The following is a 23832-nucleotide window of genomic DNA, read 5'->3' as shown; positions in this document are numbered from 1 at the left end:
GCCACCAAAATATTGGAGCTCTGATCTGTTCTCATCTCCTCTCCTGTGTTGTTAATTTTCTTTTGGGTAAATGCCATTTTTTATTCCTCTTCTATCATCCTAGTAGAGTTTCAGGGATAAAGAGAGACAAATGAGTCTGCTCCATCTGCTGTGTTTAACTGTAAGTCCCAACACCCAAAATCCTTCACACGACGTACAGGGCTCTGCAGTGGGCCTCCCCCTGCCTACCTGTCAGGGCTTGTCTGTGCCCACTCTTCCTCCTTCCTCTCTGAGATTTCAGCAATATTGGCCTTCTAAGGATTCTTAAAGCTCCACATTCTTCTCTGCTTCAGAGGCATTTTTTTTTTTTTTTTTTTTTTGACATGTGCTGACCTGTTACCCTGCTGTGTTCTTACCTGGCAAGCTCCCATCATCCTTCATGTCTTTGCTTCAATGTCACCTTTTCCAAGAAGCCTCTCTGACTTATGTTTCCCTATATATACAGTCTGATCACTTCCTGTGTGTTTCCTTCACCATTTTACCACAGTACATATGAATATTTGTTTGTTAGTTTGTTTGTTTGAGACGGAGTTTTGCTCTTGTTGCCCAGGCTGGAGTGCAACGGCGCAATCTCGGCTCACTGCAGCCTCCATCTCCCAGGTTCAAGCGATGCTCCTGCCTCAGCCTCCCAAATAGTAGCTGGGATTACAGGTGCCTGCTGCCGCATCCAGCTAATTTTTTGTATTTTTAGTAGAGACGGGATTTCACCATGTTGGCCAGGCTGGTCTCGAACTTCTGACCTCAGGTAATCTGCCCGCCTTGGCCTCCCAAAGGCTGGGATTACAGGCGTGAGCCACCGTGCCTGGCCTACATATGAATATTTGATTATTATCCATCTCCTTCGCTACACTGCAAAGTCAGTAAAGGCAGAGATTTATTTTGGTTACCAGTGTATTCCATGTACTTGGCATGGTTCTTGGCTTATAGTACCTGCGCAATAAATATTGAAAGGATAGATGAAAGGATTATGGATAGATGAATGTCTTTTAAAAAGTTATAAAACAGTTCTGCCTAAAGAGTCTTTTTGAATCAGTAGTAGTATTTCAAATACATATTTAAATACATATATATGTTATAAATATATAAAATATGCATTTAAATATGTCATTTGTACTGTTTTAAATGTATTTAAAATAATATATGTTATATATTAAAATAATACTAATGATTTTTAAAAAGATTAGGCAACACTGCTTTGTAGCTTTTTAGAAGAAATTTATCCTTATGGATCCATACTTATTATGGATTGTATATTTTATATATAATAAAGGTTTTGGGAATTAGAGCCCTGATCCTTCCGCTCTTGAAGCTTGATTTAAAGGAACATGGCACAGTGGTGCCTATATGAGTCAGCCCTCCATTATCTGGGGGAGAATTCAGGCCCCAGAAATGGTACTTAAGATACACAGTTCTCCCCCCAAAAACTTTATGTCGGCCATTTGTTACAGAAACTGCTTTCTCAACAAACCTTTTACCAGAGCAGCTAACAATGAGCAAAACTAATTTGAATTTCAACTCTGCCGTTATTACAGTGTTGCTAAGAAGTGGTGAGATTCTGCTAAGGAAGGCCAAGTAAGAGGAGGGAGCCAGAAATGCCTGAAACAATCCACAGCCAGGATTTTGTGCTGTCTTTTATTTCACAGTTGAACTTCTCAGTATTTTTTGGTTCATAACCTTTTTCTCTTTTCCTCAATTCTGAGTCTTCCACATTTGTGCCATACTAGGTACTTTATTGCTTCTCGCCTTCTTTTTTTTTTTTTTTTTTTCCTTGAGATGGAGTCTTGCTCTGTCGCCCCCGCTGGAGTGCAGTGGTGTGATCTCAGCTCACTATAACCTCCGCCTCCTGGGTTCAAGCAATTATCCTGCTTCAGCCTCCTGAGTAGCTAGGATTACAGGTGTGCACCACCACGCCCAGCTAATTTTTTTTGTATTTTTGATAGAGACGGGGTTTCACCATGTTGGCCAGGCTGGTCTCAAACTCCTGACCTCGTGATCCGCCCGCCTCGGCCTCCAAAAGTGCTGGGATTACAGGTGTGAGCCACTGCACCTGGCCCTCTCCTTCATTTCTTAGAAGAATTTTAGAAAACCATTGGTGACAAATAAGTAATACCATTTCACATCTGGAAACATAACTTGATAGTAATTAGAAATTCACAGACTTTACTTTTGCTACTTCATCTAAGTATGAATGCATAGTTCCTGTTTATCTATGTGTAGGTTTATTTTCCCCCCATTTAAGTAAAGCTCTCTGTTGATGATGAGGTTTTTACGAGTTTAGATTTTAAGAGGCCTCAAATATATCTAAAAAATTATAGACCAGGTATGATGTGTTAGTGTTCCTCTTCTCTCAGCTAATTCTTTAAAGATATGTTCCAGAATTCCTGGTCTGTTCTTGAAGAGCTCCCAATAATTCTAGACTTCTGAAGCCTGGATATTTTGGCTTAATTTGCTTTCAAGACAGACTTGATTTAAATTACTCAATTTATCTCAAGTCTCATTAAGATCCATGGTTCCTGTCTGTTCTAGTGAGTTGGCGCTGGCAAGAATAATACTTGTCCTGTGAAAAGTCCATTAGAATCCTTTGGAGGAGTGAGACTGGAAAATTGGAGACATATTATTATATTTTAAAATATGCCACCTTTCTATAATAGGAGTATGTGGGGAGAGTGCCTTGTTTTGGCTTCTTGGGAAAATTTGGAAAATTAGTAAAATAGGCAGGCAGTAGTAGTTCAAGGCATATTGTATGCCAAACACTGAATTTAGAACAATACTCCCCCAAAAGCATATGTGCTCTAAATTTTATTTTTCACTTATCACCTGGGAGATTTAGATTAAATTTCTTCTGGGAAATAGAGTTGGTATGAAGAAACAAAGACCACTATACCAATTTATCTGTTGGAATAATCATTAGCCTTACAGCTCTTTCCGCTCATAAAGTTAATGAGGTCATTATTATTCCTTCTAGCTAATAGATAGGCGTATTGAAACCTTAGGCCTTTCCAAAAAGTCTCCATAAGCCATTGGAAGGATAGACTAAAACACTCCTTGTTTTAAATTCTAGACCTCAGTTCAGTCAGAGATAGTAAGATTTTTGCAGTATTATTAAAAAGACAGAAACCAGCTATAAAACTGAAATGAAGGGACTTAATGTTTTCTTTCTGTAATATCTTTGGAATGCTTCCATGGCTTTAAAATGCTGAGGTGTTTCTCACTATTTTTTCAAAAGCGTGTAACATGTAGATTTGTGACGCAAACTTGACCAGTTGTTCCTCTTTTCTGGTGAATTTTGACACCTGCTACTTTTACACAGAGTAAAAGTGAAAGTCATGAAACAGAAATACTTACCAAAGTCAAGAAAAATGCATAGACTAAACAAAGGGGCAAGAGAAGCCTATTACTTGTTTCATGTTTCAAAATAAAAGATGAATGGCCTATCACTTCAGTAGTTGGAAATTCAACTTGAGAAGGTAGGTGGTTTGATGTTTGCCCTTGTTCCTTACATTTCTAGATTTCTCTATTTATAGGCTAGAACCAGCCCTGGATAAAATAATACAAGTTATGAAGAGAAATGTGCAGTTCAGCATTTTTACCCTTCTGAAGTGCGCTTTCTCCCAGCTGCCATGGAAACATGGCGTAACTGGTTTCTTGGATAGTCTCCCTCGTCTTGAGTTCCGGCCGTGAGAGCTAGCGAGCTCATTACAACTTGGATCAGAGTCCTGGAAAGTCAGCTCCCAGGGAAAGTGGAGGCCGGTCTCTCATGGGGCACGGGAATGGGGGGCTTTAGCTTTATTAAACTGCATACATACTTTCAGTACACAGTCATCCTAAGCTTTAGCCCAGGACAGTGTCACATTGTTCACAGCTGTATTGCGTCTTGAGGTTTCTGTGTGCATCCTACACACTTTCCTAAAGCAGAGACTTATCTCTTCCAGCTGTAAGCCAGAGGGAGTGGTGCTGCAGACTCCTAGCAACACATGCGGACTCAAACAACGCAGGCAGTTAACGCTCTTGAGTAGTAGACTTTTAGGGCACCAGAACTCCGTGGCAGTTCACTGACAGTTGCCAGATATACATTTGTATGGCTTCGGTAGCATTGTGATGGAAACTAAACGTTTTCCCTGCTACTTTCTTCTGGTATGCCTGAATCACTGTTTGAGAATGGATTGGACTTTGGTGCATAGAAAACTGGTAGCAGAAGGCTCATTCACTGCAGTGGGTTGGGGGTAGGCTGAAAAGATGTCAGGGAGGATTAACTAGAGGCAGAATGTGTCATAGTCAGAAGTATTTAGAAGGGAGGAAAGTTTGAACTCTGATACTGTTCCACACTAATATTCATGCCCTGAAAGAATCAGATCATTCTTGCCTCTCCCACTTGGATCTCTAGCTGCTGGAATTTGCCAATTCTTGATATGAACGCTAAGATTTGGATGGAGCTTGTGACCTCATTTAGACTATTTGTTCTGAATGCTGAATAGAACCAGGAAAATAGGAAAAGAGGGTAGAATTGGGGTCATAAGAGAGGAATCGTCCTATGAAAGAAGAAAGATGATAGGAGACTAGGCACATGAGGTAAGAGGCAGTGGAGAAGGAGGATTAGAAAGGGAAAAAAGAAGAGAAACTTTATGCCAATATCTTCTACAAGATGTTTGGCTGGCACAAAACTAACAATACTTTTGCATAAGTAAAGGAATGAAAGAAAATTTGGGATTGGGTGCTTATCCCTTGGAAACTGCTACAGGCTGGTGTTAACGGGAAAGGGATCTGTATTTGACCACAAGTGCATTTCCACGTCTCTACATTGCTTTTTGTAAAGAGTCAAAGGGACTCAATTATGAGTGTGTGTAAGAGAACTCCACACTAGCAAGTATAGGAAGAATTTGATGGTACTGGTGAAGGATGTTGCACCAATCTGGAGGGGAGGACAGGAATGGTTTCTCACGGATTAATGCCACAAGACAACTCATACCACGAGTTGGCTGAGACCACTTAAAAAAGTAAGCAATGATGACTGGGCAAAAGAGACAGAGGAAGAACCACATCTTTCAGGGGAGAGAGAAAGAAGGACGATTAAAGGGACCCAACTAGATCAAGTTCTACTCACCAAAGAACAGCATCCAGGCAAATGTTAATGATCTTCAAGAAGCAATCTGTATACATAGCATTCCAAGATACTCCGAGATGCTTTGAATATATTGAATACCTTTTGTTGGCATTTATCGTAAACAAGAGACTCACAAATATATTCCAGAGGGGAGGTTTTGGTGTAATTGACTATAGTAGTTATTAAATAATCTATTAATAAAAGCCCACAAAATGGAAGATAGAAAGATAGAAAAACAAAAGACAACACAGGTTGGTGTACAGAATTTATACTTGAAGTTTAACAACACGGAAAAAGAAACTTTATTAAAATATGCATTTAAAGAATTTCCAAATGAATCACCAGAGGCTCTTAGTAAAATATTGATTCCGATTCACAGATCTGGGTGGGGCCTGAGATTCTGCATTTCTCATAAGCTCCAAGCAGATACTGACGCTATTCTTCCTCGAATCACACTTTGACTAACAAGGACCCACACAGGTTCTCTGTAATTGGTGTTGGTAGTCATCCATGGTTAGATGTAGGTGAGGACTGCCCTCTTAACTACCTCTCGGCTGCCAGGTTATAAGGAAAGCAAGTCTCAGAACAAGTTCTGTCACTTATGAGCATTTATTAGCCAATGGGTACAAAACAATCTCACAGCCTGTGCCAGAGACACAGTGAAGTCGCAGTTCTGTCTTTTGGGGTGCTTGGTGTGAGAGGCTCACAGTCTACACAGGCCACAGTCCTCTATTAGAGTGGTTCTCAAAGGGTGGTCCCTGGACCAGCAGCATCAGCATCACCCGGAAACTTGCTAGAAATTCAGATTCCCAGGCCCTTCCCACACCTACTGAATTAGAAAATCTGGAGGTGGGGCCTGGGAAATCTGCATGTTTAAACTATCCACTCCAGGTGATTCTGATGTTTGCTCAAGTTTGAAAACCGTAGTTCTAGCAGCAGGATTCCCTCAACCATCTAACTGAATTCTGGCAACTAAGAATCCAGTGAACCGCAGCTGGACATTTTGGAATTCAGCCTAGGGCACCATTTCTAAAGATGGAGAACCTGCTGGATTCTTCTTAAACTCAATTTAAAGGCAGAGAATGTTTCTACATGTTTTTCAACAATCTTCATATTTTACAGACCACTAATATCACTACACAAGCCCGTCTAACTATTAATTAGGATAATTAATGAAACCCCTGGTGTAATAAGAGCTAAATATAACTGAATCACTTACAGTGGCCGCCTCTGGCCTGAGGCTTTTTGATTAATTGCTAGCCAACCACCCTTGGAGTTCATTCCTGATTAAGACAACTGACTACAGTGTAGCTTAAGCTAACACACACATACATCATAGTGTACTGTTCATGTGAGGGTTTTTAAAGACTCTTAAAATTTACCTTATCAGGGCATAATTTAAACACTATAACATGTTTCCATTTTAAGTGTACAGGTTGAGTTTTGGCAAATGCATACACTCGTGTAACCACCATGCCAATCAAGATACAACATTTCGATCACCTAGAAAACACCCTTGTGTTCCTTTGAGGTCAGTTACCTACTCCCACCACACCCCAGGCTACCATCTGGCGTAGTAGCTGAGTTGTGCCTGTTCTAGAAGTTGATATAAATGAAATCAAACAGTATGGACTGTTTCGTGCCTGGCTTCTTTTATCCAGCTTAATGTTTTTCAGATCAGTTCACATTGTTGCATTATCAGTAGATAGTTCCTTTTTATTGCACTTTGCACAGTAGTATCCCATTGAATGACTTTACCACAATTTGTTTATCCATTACCTTATTGGTTGGTTTCCAGTTTTTGACTATTATGAATAAAGCTGCTATGGATATTCATGTACACATCTTTTTGTGGACATACATTTTTTTTTATTCTGTGCAAATATCCAGGAAAAGAATATTTGGGTCATAATATACATGTATGTTTAATTTCATAAGAAACTGCCTAACTGGTTTCCCAAAGTTGTCGTACATTCCCAACAAGCAGAATTCCTCACCAACATTTGGTATTCCAGTCTTTTAAACAAAATTGTATGCTGAATAGTTTAAATTACAGACATTGTTTTCTTTCCCCTAGTTGAAATTCAGGCTTTTATGTTTGGTCTCTGCAATGGCCGTAAAGCTGAAAATGTTGACCCAAGTGACTTGGATATGGATTGAATTATTGCCCTTTCCTAACACCTCGTTAGAATTGGTTTCGTAGGTGCCATTTGATTATGGCAGTCATGTATGTCAGTGTACTTTTTCTTTCTTTCATTCTTTTGTTTATTGATTCATTCACTTGGTCAGTTGGTCCATGATCTGTATTGAAACACCTTTTTCAGAGAGCAGTTGCATATTAAGTTGCTAGGAAAAATGACAGAAGTAGGTGACAGAGTTCTTGTCTTCCAGGAGCTTTTTGGAGCTGAGTTCCTGAAATAAATGTAGCCCAGTATCTATCAAGGCTTGTGCAGACTTGAGTAAGAACATCATCTAAATATAGCTTCCTGCTAGGTGACGTGAGTCTCAGGGCTTGATAGACCAGTGACTGCAGAAACCACGCTAACATACATTGTTGTTATTCTGTGCTGAACATTAGAATGATTGTACCTTAGAATATAGAGCCAAATGTTTATTTTATTCCTAATTATGTTTTTAAATACCTATCACACACATAGACACATATGTTGGATAAAAAAATACTCAAAATGTTAACAGTGCCTGTTTAAAAGATTTATATAAACTTTTTTTGTAGAGATGGGATCTCACTATGTTGCCCAAGCTGGTCTTAAGCTCCTGGCCTCAAGCAGTCCTCCCACCTTGGCCACTCAAGGCGTTGGGATTACAGGCATAAGCCACTGAATCCAGCCAGTTGTGCCTGTTTTTGAATTTATGGGCTTGTGGATGATTTATTTGATTATATATGTATATATTAAATGTCTAAGTTAGCCAAAGTGAGCATGTATAACTTCTACAGTCAGAAAAAATGTTATATTGCCACTTGACTGTTTAAGGTCTTATAGCTATTTAAATAATGTATTTCTTGTTCTCTTTAATTTTGTGCAGAAAAGATTCACTACAGTAGATCCAGATTACTTTCTAGAAAAAAATAATGCCTGTCCATCTCTTTCCTCTTGGGAACAGGACTACATGAATGCCCTTCAGGCTATACCACTGTAGTCTTCACAGAAATTAGCCTTCCTGATTGTCAAAGGGCAAAAGGAATTATTTTTTCTTTTCCCCACATTAACAGAAGTTTCACCTCTGAAAGCTTGGCGCATACACACAATATGTTTTCTAGGCTATTTTTGTGGTGGTTGTAGTTATTGGCAAATCACTGGGCGGGGGGGTTGTCTATTATTTCTGGTGGAATAACAAATGATCTTTGTTTTCCCTCTTTTCAGCTGACCTGAATAATGTCAGATTCTCAGCTTATAGGACTGCCATGAAACTCCGAAGACTGCAGAAGGCCCTTTGCTGTAAGTGTTGGCCAGTACTTGAAGATCTCGATACTACTATGTCTTTGCTTAGAATAAAAAGTAGGTTGGATACATTTTTACTTAGAGAGGGGAGAAACAGCTGTCACAATTCCTGTTGCAACATATAATTCAATCTTTAATGTATCCTTGGCCTAGAGTTTGCCTAGAATGTTTTGTTTTATTTTTAGAATCATTCCTGTCACCATTCCTCAGCTACTGATGTTGAATTAAGATATTGAGAATTTTTATTTTCCAACTACTGGCATTGGCATCCATAATTACCTTTGTGAAACTTGCACTATCCTTGTTCTACCTTTGTTTTTTTTTTTCTTTTTACAAAATGTACTTAGTATTAGAAGACTATGACTATCTGATCTACCCCAGAGTTCATAGACATGTGTGGTTTATTAGCTTGAATGCTAACGTGCAGATGAATCAAGTGGTAGAGGAAAAATGACAGAATTGCTTTCCTCCTTTTTTATCATACGTCTGTGGAAAAATCCTGAAGTGTTACACAGCTCTATCATGTCATCAAATAGTTTATGTATAATCTACTATTGTCTGAGGGTCTGTGTGCATTGATGACATGCCCATGAAACAGGCACAGTTTCTTTTTCTTTTTTGTTTTTTCTTTTTTTTTTTTTTTTTTTTGAGATGGAGTCTTGCTCTATTGCCCAGGCTGGAGTGCAGTGGAGTGGCGCGATCTGGGCTCACTGCAACCTCTACCTCCAGGTTCACGCGATTCTCCTGCGTCAGCCTCCCAGGTAGCTGGGATTACAGTCATGCACCATCATGCCTGGCTAATTTTTGTTTTTTGTTTTTTGTTTTTTTTTTTTTTTTTTTTTTTTTGAGACGGAGTCTCGCTCTGTCACCCTGGCTGGAGTGTAGTGGCGCCATCTAGGCTCACCGCAGACTCTGCCTCCCGGGTTCACGCCATTCTCCTGCCTCAGCCTCCGGAGTAGCTGGGACTACAGGCGCCCACCACCACGCCTGGCTAATTTTGTTTTTGTAATTTTAGTAGAGACGGGGTTTCACCGTGTTAGCCAGGATGGTCTCGATCTCCTGACCTTGTGATCCGCCCTCCTTGGCCTCCCAAAGTGCTGGGATTACAGGCATGAGCCACCACGCCCGGCCTAATTTTTGTATTTTTTAGTAGAGACGGGGTTTCACCATGTTGGTCAGGCTGGTCTCGAACTCCTGACCTCAGGTGATTCACCCGCCTCAGCCTCCCAAAGTGCTGGGATTACAGGCGTGAGCCACTGCGCCCGGCCCAACAGGCACAGTTTCTACTCTGATGGAACTTACAGTCTTAACAAGGGATAACCAGGATGTTCATAAAATTTGTAGACATAAGCCAGGAGATTGAGACCACGGTGAAACCCCGTCTCTACTAAAAAATACAAAAAATTAGCCGGGCGTGGTGGCGGGTGCCTGTAGTCTCAGCTACTCGGAGAGGCTGAGGCAGGAGAATGGCGTGAACCCGGGAGGCGGAGCTTGCAGTGAGCCGAGATCGTGCCACTGCACTCCAGCCTGGGAGGCAGAGCGAGACTCCGCCTAAAAAAAAAAAAAAAAAAAAAAAAAATTTGTAGACATAAGCAAATATATGTATAATGTATTAAGAATGTCTATAGTTGGTTAAAAAAAAATAAAGTGATCTTGTCTCTATTTCCAAGACCATTTCAATGTCATATATTTAGTTGTGCAACAGTGGGACAATGGGGTACTATGTGAACAGCTAACTGTGTGGAATGAGATTCAAAGAATGTTTGTTTGAAGAGGTGACGTCTAAGCTAGGTAAGTCTAGAAGAGCAAGCAGCGCTCTCTCTAGGAAGAGCGTTCTAGTCAGAAAGAAGAGCGTGTGCTGAAGGGCCCAGAGAAAGCATGACACATTCAGGAACTGAAAATATGTCAGTATGGCTAAAGCACAGAATTCCAGGGGAAAGATCTGTGGTGAAATAGTAGGCTGGAGAGAGAAGCAGGAAGCGGATTGTGCAAGGTTTTTAAAACCCAAGTTAAGGAATTTAGAGGTGAGAGGATTTGGCCTGGGGGTGACATAATCAGATTGTCGCTTAGAAAGATGATTCTTGCTGTGGAACAGAGTATGGATTGGTGCACTGTGGGAGTGACAGGAGAAAAACCTGTTGCAGTAATCTAAACCAGCAATGTGGTGGCTTGAATTAGCAGAGTAGTAATGGAGATAAGTGGAGAGAATTTAGAAATATTTAGGAAGTGGATTTGACAGGCCTCAGTGATTCATTTGATGTGGTGCAGGGATGTCCAATCTTTTGGCTTCTCCGGGCCACAGTGGAAGAAGAATTGTCTTGGACCACGCATAAAATACACTAACGCTAATGGTAGCTGATGAGCTAAAAAAAAAAAAAAAATCGAAAAAAAAAAAAAAAAAATCTCAGAATGTTTTAGGAAAGTTTACGAATTCATTTGGGCCTCATTCAAAGCCATCCTGGGCCGCATGTGGCCCACGGGCCACAGGTTGGACAAGCTTGATATGGTGGGTGAAAGGGAGTCCATCCAGGAAGACACTTAGGTGCTTGGCTTGGAATATCAGGTGAATGCGGGACTTGTCTGGTAAGGTTAGACACGGAGCTGTGGTGCTCAGGAGAAATATACAAACAGTGTTTAGGGATCATGAGCCTGTAGGTGCTGCTTGTAACCGTGGAGAGGATTGGATAGCTCCAGGAAAGTGTAGAGTGAGAAGGGAAGTTATTTAGGACACAGGATAAGCAACCTACAGAAGGGACTGCAAAGGAATGGCCAGCAGGAAAGAAGGAAAATTCCAAGAGGTTATGATGCCACATACTCCATGGGAAGAAAGAAAGAACCCGTTACCAGGGTCAGATGTTGCTGGAATGTCAGCATAAAGTTTCGGAAAATGCCCGTTGGATTTAGCAACAGGAAGGTCCCTAGTAACTTTGGTGAGATTTTAGAGGCACAGCGGAAGTGGTGTGGTGAGTTCAAAAGTGAACCGAAAGTGGAGAATTAGAAGAAGGTATGAGTGATTCTTGGAGAAATTTACTTATGAAGGGGAGAAGAGTGGGGTGGTAGCTAGTTGGAGGGGGCTGAGGAGTTAATGGAAATGTATGTACAGTCACGTGTTGCTTCACAATGGGGATATGTTCTAAGAAATGTGTTGTTAGGCAATTTTGTTGTTATGTCAGTATAGGAGAGTACTACACAAACCTAGATGGTATAGCCTAGTACACACCTAGGCTGTATGGGATAGCCTTATGCTCCTAGGCTATACACCTGTACAGCATGTGACTGTTCTGAATACTGTAGGCAGTTGTAACACAATAGTAAGTATTGTGTAGCGAAACGCATTTAAACATAGAAAAGATAGAGTAAAAATATAGTGTAATCTCATGGGCTCGCTGTCAGATAGGCAGTCCATTGTTGACTGAAATGTCATTATGTGGCACAATATGTGTATATAAATGTGTGTGTGTGTGTGTGTGTGTGTGTGTGTATACATTGATCCTTGAACAACATGGGTTTGAACTGCTTGGGTCAACTTATGTGGATTTTTTTCAATCAAATGCAGGCCAAAAATATAGTATTCATGGGAATGTATATGAGTATGAGAAGACAGGGTGAGATTACAATTATTGGCCCAAGAGGAGATGATAAATAATGTGAGTTCTCAGAGAATATGGGCAGGTAATCCAGAGCCCAAGGGAGGCAAGAGCTACCTCTCTTCCACTGTAATGGGTGGGGTAGAGGGAAGGATCTGGGCAGGTCCAGGTAACTAAGAAACCAGGTAGCAGCAAGGTGAAGGATGTCTTACTATAAAGGCTTCCATTTTTTGTATGGAGAGGAGAGTCCCTGCAATGCAGTTAACAGCAGGAGATGATGAAGTTGGGCTTATCTTTGTGGAGAATAAGAGAGGGGGCAGAGTTGAAAACCAGCTGTGTGAACCCAGAGGCGCCTGAGTGTTTCACGGTAGCACCAATCTGCAGGGCTGTGGTATTTCCCCAGGCACACTTAGCAGTTAGGAGCCAGATGCTTCTGTCCTGGGGTAGGCAGAGAACAGCTGGGCAAGAGAAGTGAGGATTTGGGCAAAAGAGTGATTAAAATGTTACTGACAAGTCCCTGTTGGGTAGGAGAAGCTGTGAATGCATATGGAAACTGGTAATTAGGAGGTAGAGGGATGAAAATGCTAACTCTTCAGGGAGGTAGGGGAAGAAGTAGTAAAGGAACTGAAGGTCAAGAAGTTGTGGTCAGAGAGAATCACAGATGAACATTATTTTGAAGGTGGAACAGTTTCAGGTGATTAGATGTAGGATATAGCCATTTGAGTAGGTGGCAGAGGTAGAGTGGATGTGAATTTCCATGGAGGTGAAATAGCAAGTTAAGGAACTGAGAGGCTAGAGTGATGCATGAGTCCCCCATGCCAATGTTGAAATCATGCAGAATTGGAGCGAGAACTGGGCAAAAGAGACGGACCGTGAACCCTGGCTGCCAGGTCTTCAGAAATAAAGGGGTTCAACCGGAGGATCTGCAGAGGCTAGCAATAAGATAGTCAAGGAGTCATTTGGCATATGGTTCTTACACAGAGAGAGAGAAGAAATGCCTTAGAAGTGGAATTATTTGGAAAGAGAGACTAGGCTTTTTCCCTTCATCTTGGTATCCCCAGTGCTTAGCACAAAACCTGGCACACAGCATGGTTCAGTATGTTTTCATGAAATGAATGCATGAATGAAAGTAAACCAAGGCTTCCATTTCCTTATAGCCTGAAGTTATCATTTTTCAGCTATATAGCTGCCAAGTTTAACTGGTGTTTAAAGGGCTTTCCAGGTTGAGGATTTCCTTAGGACCTGTTAATACATCATAGCTGGGAAAATGTAGTTTGGGATGGGATCGAGTCAGGGGGCTGAATAGAGAAAGTTTTCTTGCCTCTTTTTCTTCTCCTGCCCCTGCCCCATCCCAGAGCTACTACTTTCCTTTAATAAAGGAGTAATTAGGCACTGGTTATTATGAAGTGCTATAGAATATTCCTGTGAGATCCTAAAAGTTCAAAAGATAACCAGTTATTCCAGTTTATACTATGAAAAAAAAAAAAAACCAGAAATAGATCAGATGGAAAACCTTATAATGACTGTTCCTTTCTGTAATGTCCATTTTCACCCTGGATTTAGGCATTATTCGATTTTCCTGTTCAAAAAATAATTCCATTCACGTATGTGTTTTATTGTCTGTCATTTCAACTTACAATTTCCGATAAACATTGGGGAAATGGGGGAATTTTGTAATATACAAAATTTTGTCCATTTGAGGTGATAACCTTGTAATAAAGGTAAGCTCCGAATGTAGAATAATTTCTTTAAATTTTCACTTTTAAATCAATTTGAAATTCTCTGCATTTCCTTTCTGAGCGTGGCTTTTCTAATATGTGAAAAAATTTCAAGTATGCCAAAATTAAGGTGCGTTTATCTAAATTAAGTATTGAATTCTCATTAATGCTAGGAGGGTGCCATATATAGTAAGACTTTAGAATGAAGAGTTCACCCCATCCTTTTATTGAACATATGTGTGGTCACGTTACTTACTTTCAATATATGATTTAAGAATTTTCTCTTAATTTTATATTTGCTTAGATTTAGCTCCCAGGCTTTTATCATTTCTAAGCCTGCAAAGCCATGATAAAGAGCTATTGTCTGCGGTACAGGCAAATAAAACTTGCCCTGGCTAGCTTTCCCTACCAAAGGCCGCTTCTACCAACTCTAACTGTAAGGAAAATTAATGATGTTATCTCAGTGATTTCCTGATGCCAATGAAGAGTTTGAATTACAGATGCCTTGGAAATATGCACTTCCACCTCTATTAAGCACTTGATCTTATTTTTTTTTCACTTCCCTGTCAATGTTTCCGTATTGCAGAAAGCCAAATAACACAATTGTATCCACTATAGAGAATTCACTATTTAAGTGGAGAGCATCACCGTTGGCCTATAATGTCCCCAGTTTGTAATCAGTTAAGTATTGCATGACTCCTTAATGCCTCTCAACACATTGTGAATGAAAATTAAACTTGATAGAAAAGCAGGAACGAAGATAAAATCTTGGTAAGAAGGATTTATAAACTGTTTCATATAGCTGATACTACATTGAAAGTTATGAAGAAGGTAATTTAAGCATTTTCTTTCTCCCTTTGTAGTTCTGATGACATTCCATAGGTGTGTGGCTTCTAAAATTAAAAAGATAGCCAACTTGTAAGAGCAGAAATAAAAACGCACTTAACAAAGCAAGTGTATTTAGTTTATTAATGTGTGGTGGGTTGGAGAGAGCCCAAACCATAGGGCTAAATATACTGCAGTTGATAAGTGTTCTGCAAACAATAAGAAATAGAGAACAATTTGCTTCTATTCAGCAACTAAAGCACACATTATAGAGATTTGGTACAGGCTGGAGTTGGGTGAATAGTCACAGTTTCTGGACTCGCCCTCACCATGACAAACCAGGTGAAAAATGCACCGCCTCCTCTGTAAATGCACCTCACCTTTTGATAGTGCACTAAGGGTGACATTAGACAGGCTTCAGTTGCTAAAGAAGACTCTCAGGACCCACAATAACATAGCTTACAAATGCATGCTCTATTGCCAGAAAAGGCTACAATTACAACAGCGTTACTGTCAGGATATGGATCCACAGCCATAGGCTGCCTCCACAGCAAGGGGGTCTCGAGAGGCCAGTGTAATTATTTTGCCACTCTCCTACAAAAATCTACCTTTTCTATATACCATGTATTATTTTTCACATAGGTTAGAGGCCATGTCTCTGTTAGTTCTGAGTTTAAGACATATTGAGGACATAGCCAAACTAATTTTCTCAGTTTATATGGTTTGACAGATACTAGTGCCCAAGAGAGGTCTCATAACATGACCCATCTATCTCCCAGGGGAAATACTGTAATCTTGTTTAGCTGTTACCCACTAGGGAAAGAATGGTTTTCTCTCAGTCTTGATGCTAAAGAGGTTAAAGAACACCTAGTAGGTTCCGTTTTCTAGTAATTATTGGTTCCATTCTCCAGCTATCAACCTTGGCAGCTTGCCATCCCTATCCTTCCTCCTGGAATTGGATGCCCTTGAAGTGCCCTTCTTGCACTAGGAAGTCTTTTTCATCAGTTTATCATTTCTCATTCAAAGCAAATTCTACCTGGCCAGGTATCTCTAGCCCAGTTCCTAATTCTCCCGTTTCTTTTATTTCAAGTGGATTCATGCCCTTTGGTCCACCAGACATGTTGCCATTGAGAAATAACATCTTTAATGGGAAATACACATGAGACACAAAAATGTGACTAGGCTAAAATCATATGAATAGTAGTCACTCCTAAAAGGACTTTGGTTTGGGTATGTCACAGAAATTTCTGTAGCCATCCATATCAAATTTCTAGCTTTTCAGTCTCAGGAAAGTAGGCCCACCAAATTCAACTTAAATATCTGTCACTGATTCAAGCTGTCCCAATTGTCCCTCCACCCACTAATGGCTTTCCACACGGAGTAATGGGGCAAATAGCTATTTTTTTAAACACATAATGTTATGACAGATGAAACATACAGCACGTAAGCCTTCTATCACATGCCCAATACCTTTGTTAAACCTTCATCATCACAATTAATGACCACACAATGTTCATTGAGATTGTTATAAATCATTGTTCTTCAGATTTGACTGGGTAAATATTCCCTCAGGGTATTTCCTGACACAGATGATTAACAACAGATATGTCCTGTGAAAGAAGAACCAAAAGACATTAACGAATACTAACCAAAAGCCACATTAACATTGCTCCATGGTGTTGTAGTCACAGTTAGAACTCCCATCTCATTATCCAGTGTGTTGGATAGGTTGGCTGACTCTCCCACTCACATCTTGGCTTCTTCAAGGAGGAGGAGGTTTTAGCAGAGTCCTCCACCCCAAGAGGCATCCGAGTCTAAGCTAAGGGAGCATATTATTCTCTTATTTTAAACCTCTCCCTAGGCAGCAACATTATATTAGGTTTTCCCTTTAAAAAAAAAAAAAAAGTATCGGCTGGGCTCGGTGGCTCACGCCTGTAATCCCAGCACTTTAGGAGGCCTAGGCAGGCAGATCCCGAGGTCAGGAGTTCGAGACCATCCTGGCTAACACGGTTAAACTCCATCTCTACTGAAAATACAAAAAATTAGTCAGGCGTGGTGGCGAGCAACTGTACTCCCAGCTACTCGGGAGTCTGAGGCAGGAGAATGGCATGAACCTGGGAGGCAGAGCTTGCAGTGAGCTGAGATCGTGCCACTGTACTCCAGCCTGGGTGACAGAGCAAGACTCCATCTCAAAAAAAAAAGAAAAAAGTATCTTTGGTGCTTTCCTTCCCCTTGCAGCAATCTCACCTTTTTCCTTTTATCATTAATTTTAAGCCAAACCTCTTTCTTCCCCAGCTACACACACACAGACACATGATGCAGACAGTCCCCAACTTGTGAAGTTTCAACTTAACAATTTTTTGTGCAAAGTGATATGCATTCAATAGAAACTGTACTTCTAGATTTGAATTTTGATCTTTTCCCAGGCTAGTAATATGTGGTATGATACTCTCTCCCCTTGCTGGGCAGCAGCACTGAACCTCAGCTCCCAGTCAGCCACAAGATCACGAGGCTAAACAACTGACACTTTACTGTGTAAGGCGTTGCTAGACAATTTTGCCCAGCTGTAGGCTGATGTAAGTGTTGGGAGCACATTGAAGGTAGGCTAGGCTAAGCTGTGAGTTTCACTTAGTTAGGTGTATCAAATGCATTTGTGACTTAAGATATTTTCAACCTATGATGGGGTTGTGTGATAGCTTCAATTAGGCAAGGCACAAGGAAAGAGTAATCCATTCCATTGATCCTTGTGGAATTCTTGTGCTTAAGTACCACCTAATAGCCATAGTATCTTATTTTGGAATATTACCAGCCTTTGAAACTCTTAATTGTAGCCCCAGTTCAGGGACTACTAGGTCTGGCACCAAAAAAGAAAACTGTAGTGACATAGGGAGTACCTGTAAGTGCCCCACTTGAATTATCTTTTTAATTGTAATTGGTCTCACAGATGTAGCCCATTTCTCAAAAATGATAGTTGCTTCGGCTTTTTGGTTGGGACTCCACCTGCAGGCCAGAGAGGGTGAAGCCCAGTGGAAAGAAATTCTGAACTTACATTAGCTTTTGCCAACCCAGCCAAGGAATTGGATTTTTTTTAGCAGCCTTGCCATCAGTTTGCAATTGCCTCCTAATCCATTTTGTTAGCTCCTTAGGTTCAAGTTCTCTCACTTCCAGATTCCACTGGAAAGTTATATCATCAGTAACCAATTTCAAAGCCTGTGTTACTTTCAACCAAGCGTAGCTTGTTGAGCAACTTCAAAGGTTCTTTTTCATTCCTTTTATCAGAATCATCTTTTTTTCTTTCTAAATAATGCCTCAGTCATACTTTTAGCTAAGAATGAGTTAGAGGTGTTCTAAACAATCTTGCTTCTGACACTCACTGCCCTGACAGTGGAAGTTAAACAGGGTTCAATTGCTAAAGAGGACTCACAGAAACCAAATGAGAGTGTTTACGAATCTAGAGTTCTTTGCAGAAAAAGGATGCAATATACCCACAACATTAAAACCAGAATAAGTGTCACAGCCACAGCCTGCCTCATAGCATAGGGTCCAGAGAGGACAGGTACAAGCTATAATTGCCCTCTGTCTACAAGAGCCACACCAAGATGCATTTTCTCTCTTGGAACAAGAGCTACTGATGTGAGCACAAAACACCTTGGAAACCAGGGAGCACAAATTGGAGTTTCAGCCAGGGTTTCTTATATCCCGTGGGTAACCTAGGCATACTGTTCCTATGTAACCAGCCTCAAACTCAGTGGCTTCCATTGGTCTCACTGTGCTCGGGTAAAAATGGTCAATATTATTGTTAGCAATAAACAATGGTGATAACCTGCAACCCATGGCTACACTTCAACACAGTAAGTCACTTTGAAAAGCAAGTGCTTTGACCAGGGCTCTGCACTGTGTAGATATTTTAGCAAGGCATCTTATGCCAACTCTAGCCTCTCTGGAATTAACCCTTACTGCACAGACAAGTACATCAAAGTGCATTGACTTTCTTGAAGTGCAAAGATTTGCTTGGGAGGTCCTTCAGCCATAAGCGTAAGCTGCCTGTAGAATGGCATGCCTAGCCAAGAAAAATCAGCAAACATACAGCAGTTCTTCCACCATTACTCACCTCTTTCTGTTTCTGTGCTGATTAGATCACAGGATAATTTATACGTCAACATAACATATCCAGGTTGACCTATAGGATGAACTTGGGGTTATATAGGCACCATGAGACTTTTTTGTTCTCCACTAACCAACTTTTTGGTGCTTCTATTTTATCCTACTGTTGTCATTAGCATGGAATGCAGAATGGTTTTCCTTTTCTGTAAAGTCAGTAAGGACACCTTCTGCCACCCACTTTTCCCCCTTACAATATGTACCTCCATGAGAAATCAGAAAACCTAGATATCCTGCCATAACACCCAGAGCAAGTCTCCATATCTCTGGTCTCAGTTGTCTCAACTGCAAAATGATTTTAAAGCAAACTTCTGGCTCTAAGAGTCTATCACTCTGTAAAAGACAAAAAAAATCTGTCTTACATAGAAAGGAATAGCAAGAGTTAGCTACTGTGGCATACATAGAAAGGAAAAGAATTGGCTTTTGAAGATAGAAAGTTGAGAAGATGATTAGGCACAACCAGAGCCTCAGGAACCATTAGTGGGATCCCTGTGCTGAAGTCCTGCCTGCTCGCCGCCCCGCAACCACCACTGTCTGCTTTTTCTGCACAGCAAAGAGGATCCTGGAGAGTCAGCCATTTTTATCCTGTCCCCACCCTCTCTCACCCCCATAGCCCTCATGCATAGGGTACCACCACATGGTCCCTGTTCTTCAATGGCTTCAAAGCCTATAGCATCCTCTACTGTAAACATAATTTAGAAAGTGAGGATGTATTAGAATACTTGGGTTTTTATATAGCTTTAAAGATATATCTACTAGTGAATATACAGACAAACACACACACACACACACACACACACATATATATATATAAAATATATATTTAATGGAAATTCCTAGCTTAAGGAAAAAATGATTTCACACAACTGTATCTGCTGGTTGCTTATTGAGGGTCCTAGAAAGAGCTAATCATTACATTTAATGTTTCATCAAAAAGTCTACGTGTGTTCTCTAAGATGCTCATTTTGAAAAGCATATGCATGGCAATTAAATTGTCCCTATTGATATTCTCACCTCCTTTTCAGGTCCATAGCATGGATTGTGTATACCTAAATAGAATTCTTTTCAGAATAGCTCCATGAAAGTTGAATTCTGTTTGACATGTTTGTTTAGAGAAATGTGCTCTTCAGTCTTCTGTGATGAATTGTTCTTGTGTTTAACCACATCCAGTTTTAGCAGAGCACACTGCACAGTATTTCTCTCCTAACTGTGTCATCTTCTGCTCCTGTAATTTCAGAGTAATTGCTTTGCTCCCCTCTGAAGCTATTTATACTCAACATTTGCTGTTCTATGTGTTACCCATTCACCTGTACAGAGATAAGAGCAGGCCCAATAAAATGAAATTCATGCAGTTTTTCTCTTTGTTCGTTTCCATCACACGGCTAAATAAGACTCTTAATACAAAAGTGATTCTAAAAATTCTCACTAGTTACTTCTTAAATGCCTAGATCAGAGGCAAAATATTTATGATGACTAAAGCAGAGTAACAAAAAAGAAAATAATTGGAAAACTTCAAACCACCCATAGCTTCCTTCAGTATATAAGGAAACATGTTGGGAATATTGGTGTTTGGAAGAAATCCATTCCTCTCTTCCAGTAATGGAGCTGGTATACTGTGTTTCTAAGTGTTCCTACTACGTGCACTTGAGTATGTGCCCTCTGAGGAAAACAAGCACACAGAAGAGAGAGAGAATAAAAGTTTGCGTCTTTTGTCTCTGGACCTCTCTCCAGCCTCCCACGCAGTCCTCTTTCAGCCATTCCGTCCTCACGTCCTCACGTCCTCCCGTCCTCCTGCCTCCTTGCATTGCTTTTTAAAATTCTTTATTATTTTTCTCACTTGACTCCTCAGATCAGTCTCCCAAGTTATCTTCCTTCCTCCCACTTGAAACAAAGTCTCAGCTTCCATGAAAAGGGTAATTTCTCTATCTTTAGAGTATTTCAGAACAAAAACAGAGGGGCCCTCCCTTCCAAGGGAGGAGTGCAGACTCCTGCTTCCACCACCATGTCTGTTTCATGCTTCTGGGGAAACTCCAGGATTTTGTTTTCCTTTTTTTAAAAGAGAAAAATGTGTGCGATGTGGGTGCAAACGTATTTTTGCACAAACCTACATAGGTATTAACCACTATTTTTGTTTTTTTTTCTTAATATTTAATTTGAACTGGCCACAAATAACTTGTAAAATGTACTAGAGCCTTAAGTTTGCATTTCTTTATTACTGGGAAAGCTGTTTACTGGGCGGAATTTACCTGTATTTATGTGAACTACATTTATAATTGAATTGCCCCTTCCCCCTAGATGCGTGAGAGATTTACTTAATTAGCATTGATTCCTTGTCTCAAAGGACTGAGAATTCCAACCAGAGCTTAGGCGTATAAGCAATGTTGTTGTGTTTCTAGTTTGGCTAATAAATTGGCTTTAGACAAATGCATCTTTTCATGACACCTGGGAATAAAGCTTGTGAGTTGCTGATGTTGGACAAGGTTGAAGTTTCACTTTTGTTAAATATTTGTCCCCAGCATAAGATTAAATACCTCCTCAGATCAAGGGAATTTTCCTCCCTCAGCCTTATAAAGTTCTTAGAGGACTTGGAAAGCGTATTATAAAATACAATTTGAAGGTGAAAGGAGAAATAAGCGAGCCTCAGGTCTGAAAACTGGATAGATTATACAATTACTTTAGTTTGCCTATAGAAAATTTTAGTGGAGAGTATTTTTTTCACCTAATATTAGGGTAGCAGAGAGATGCTGAGGTGACTGATATTTCAAGGAGAAAAGCACGTAATTATTATAAATGCATAGCTAGAAATAGAGTTTACACAACCTTAGCCATACAGATTAATCTAACAGATCTTCTCTAATACTAATACAAGAAAGTATTCTCGGATCTCTTTAAAAATTTCTGCTAAAACATTTTTTTTCTTATTCAGGTGAAAATTGACTCTGTTTATGTAGAACAGGATAGGTCCCCTTAACTCTCAGATATTCCCCAGTAATCCAAGGATGGGAATTATATCTTTGCCCGTATCTTCACCCAGTGCCAGTGAGATTTAAGAACAACTTCACATCCTGAATACTGATCAAACTCATCAACTTAGAGTCGAGGCATAAAAATAAAACACCTTTCAAAGAGAGTGTGGTTCACGTTTGGTGTTTATTAAAGGGTATGAGAGAGTCCTAGCTAGGATTCTCAAAGGAAAAAGGACACTGAAAGGAAGGTTTTACTCTTTGAATCATTTGTGATTTTATTTGTTTTTGCAGTGGATCTCTTGAGCCTGTCAGCTGCATGTGATGCCTTGGACCAGCACAACCTCAAGCAAAATGACCAGCCCATGGATATCCTGCAGATTATTAATTGTTTGACCACTATTTATGACCGCCTGGAGCAAGAGCACAACAATTTGGTCAACGTCCCTCTCTGCGTGGATATGTGTCTGAACTGGCTGCTGAATGTTTATGATACGTACGTATGGCACGTTTTTATTTCCCGGGCTCTGTCACAGGAGGCTTAGCGTACAGAATGGTGACAGTGTAATTAGCATTACAACAGGGCCCTAGAAGCTGTGGACCTAATGCTGTTCCTGTGATAAATCATTTTTGCGTTTATGACTTGAAAAATATTTTGATAAACTGGGAGTTAAGAGCCAGAACGTAGATTGCTCTCAGATTAGAAAACAAACAAAACCCTGAGATACTCATTTTTCAAATAGTGGAATGTGTCAACATAGAGCCCTTGGTTCTTTCCCTTTCTCGCCCATGGATTTTGGAATTCTTCCATGCACTTCAGGGGTGACTCCCTCTCACTGGCGGCCATGGCTGTGCTCCTGGAGATACTGGCACACCTGTCTCCAGATCAGAATGGTCTTAGCTGATACTTAGGACACTTTTGCAGAAGATTATGAATTGATAGGCCAAACAAAATGAAAACAAGCCCTTAATACAGCAAACTTAGCTCCTCAAACTGAGAACATTTTTCGTTTTATTTTGTTTTTTAATAAGATTTTATGAAGTTTCAGTTTAGCGCCTGCATTCATCACTCTCTCTTAGAGAACAATTGTTTGTTTGTTTTGGATTGCACACGGGAGATATCCCCAGTTCTGATTATTTTTTTTTTCTTGAGCTTAATGAAGACAATTGAAGAAGGGAGCAGAAGGAATTGGTCTTAATTTTGCCTAAATTCTTCTTAGATCTCAAAATTATTACATGCCTCATTTCACCAATCAAGAACATATTCCCATTTGGAAATCTGGGAAGGTTTTCTGAAAAGAGTTACATAACAACTATTTTGCCTTTTACCTTTGTTGTAGACTTCTACCACCTTTTTAACTAAAATTTATACCTTTTTTCTTTCTTATTTCGATAAGGTATTGCTTTTTAAAATTTCAGGACCACCTGACCATTACATTCATCATAGTTATCTACCAAGTCCTTGAACATGTCGGATTTCAATTGTGAACTACATTTACATTAGTTTTGATAAGAGTTTGTATTCCGGTTGCCCCTCAAATATATTTTGGCACTGTTTTCTTTGCAGATGACATGTGAATGCATTCTGAATATATAACTTCCTTCTACCTGACTGAAAATTCTTTGGTGACAATTTTAACTCCTTGAAGACCTGAGTTGCTCTATGAAGTGGATTTGTTAAATTTTGATCTACCTCTTAAGAGGGAAAAAGATAAGAAAATTTTCCAATGATAGGAATTTGGTTAGTCCATTAGTGCCCAGGCTTTCTTTTTGATTGAGGGATTTAATAAATTGTAGTAGCTGAAAGTTGAGCATATTGTTCACCGAAAATAACCACAGTTGGGACCTATACTTTGTGATTTTGAAGTGCTAATGGGCGAATTATTCTAAAATATTTTCTCCTTTTTCTTTTTACCAATATCTAAGGGCCAGTAGCTTTCTGTAATAAAATAAGAAGCCAAAAAACTATTGAAAGAC

General features: G+C 40.0%; 1 protein-coding gene across 1 annotated transcript in view; it reads left to right on the top strand.

Moving 5' to 3' along the window:
• DMD (dystrophin) overlaps nucleotides 1–23832 on the top strand; it is a 2251240-nt gene that overhangs the window by 2137903 nt on the left and 89505 nt on the right. The window contains exons 64-65 of the mRNA XM_032756167.2: nucleotides 8524–8598; nucleotides 22150–22351. Of these exons, the coding sequence (XP_032612058.2) occupies nucleotides 8524–8598; nucleotides 22150–22351 (277 nt within the window). The remainder of the gene's footprint in view (nucleotides 1–8523; nucleotides 8599–22149; nucleotides 22352–23832) is intronic.

This window comes from Hylobates moloch, unplaced genomic scaffold (assembly GCF_009828535.3).
Source record: "Hylobates moloch isolate HMO894 unplaced genomic scaffold, HMol_V3 SCAFFOLD_7, whole genome shotgun sequence".
NCBI classification, from domain to species: Eukaryota; Metazoa; Chordata; class Mammalia; order Primates; family Hylobatidae; genus Hylobates; species Hylobates moloch.
This window is presented reverse-complemented; position numbering and strand designations above follow the sequence as displayed.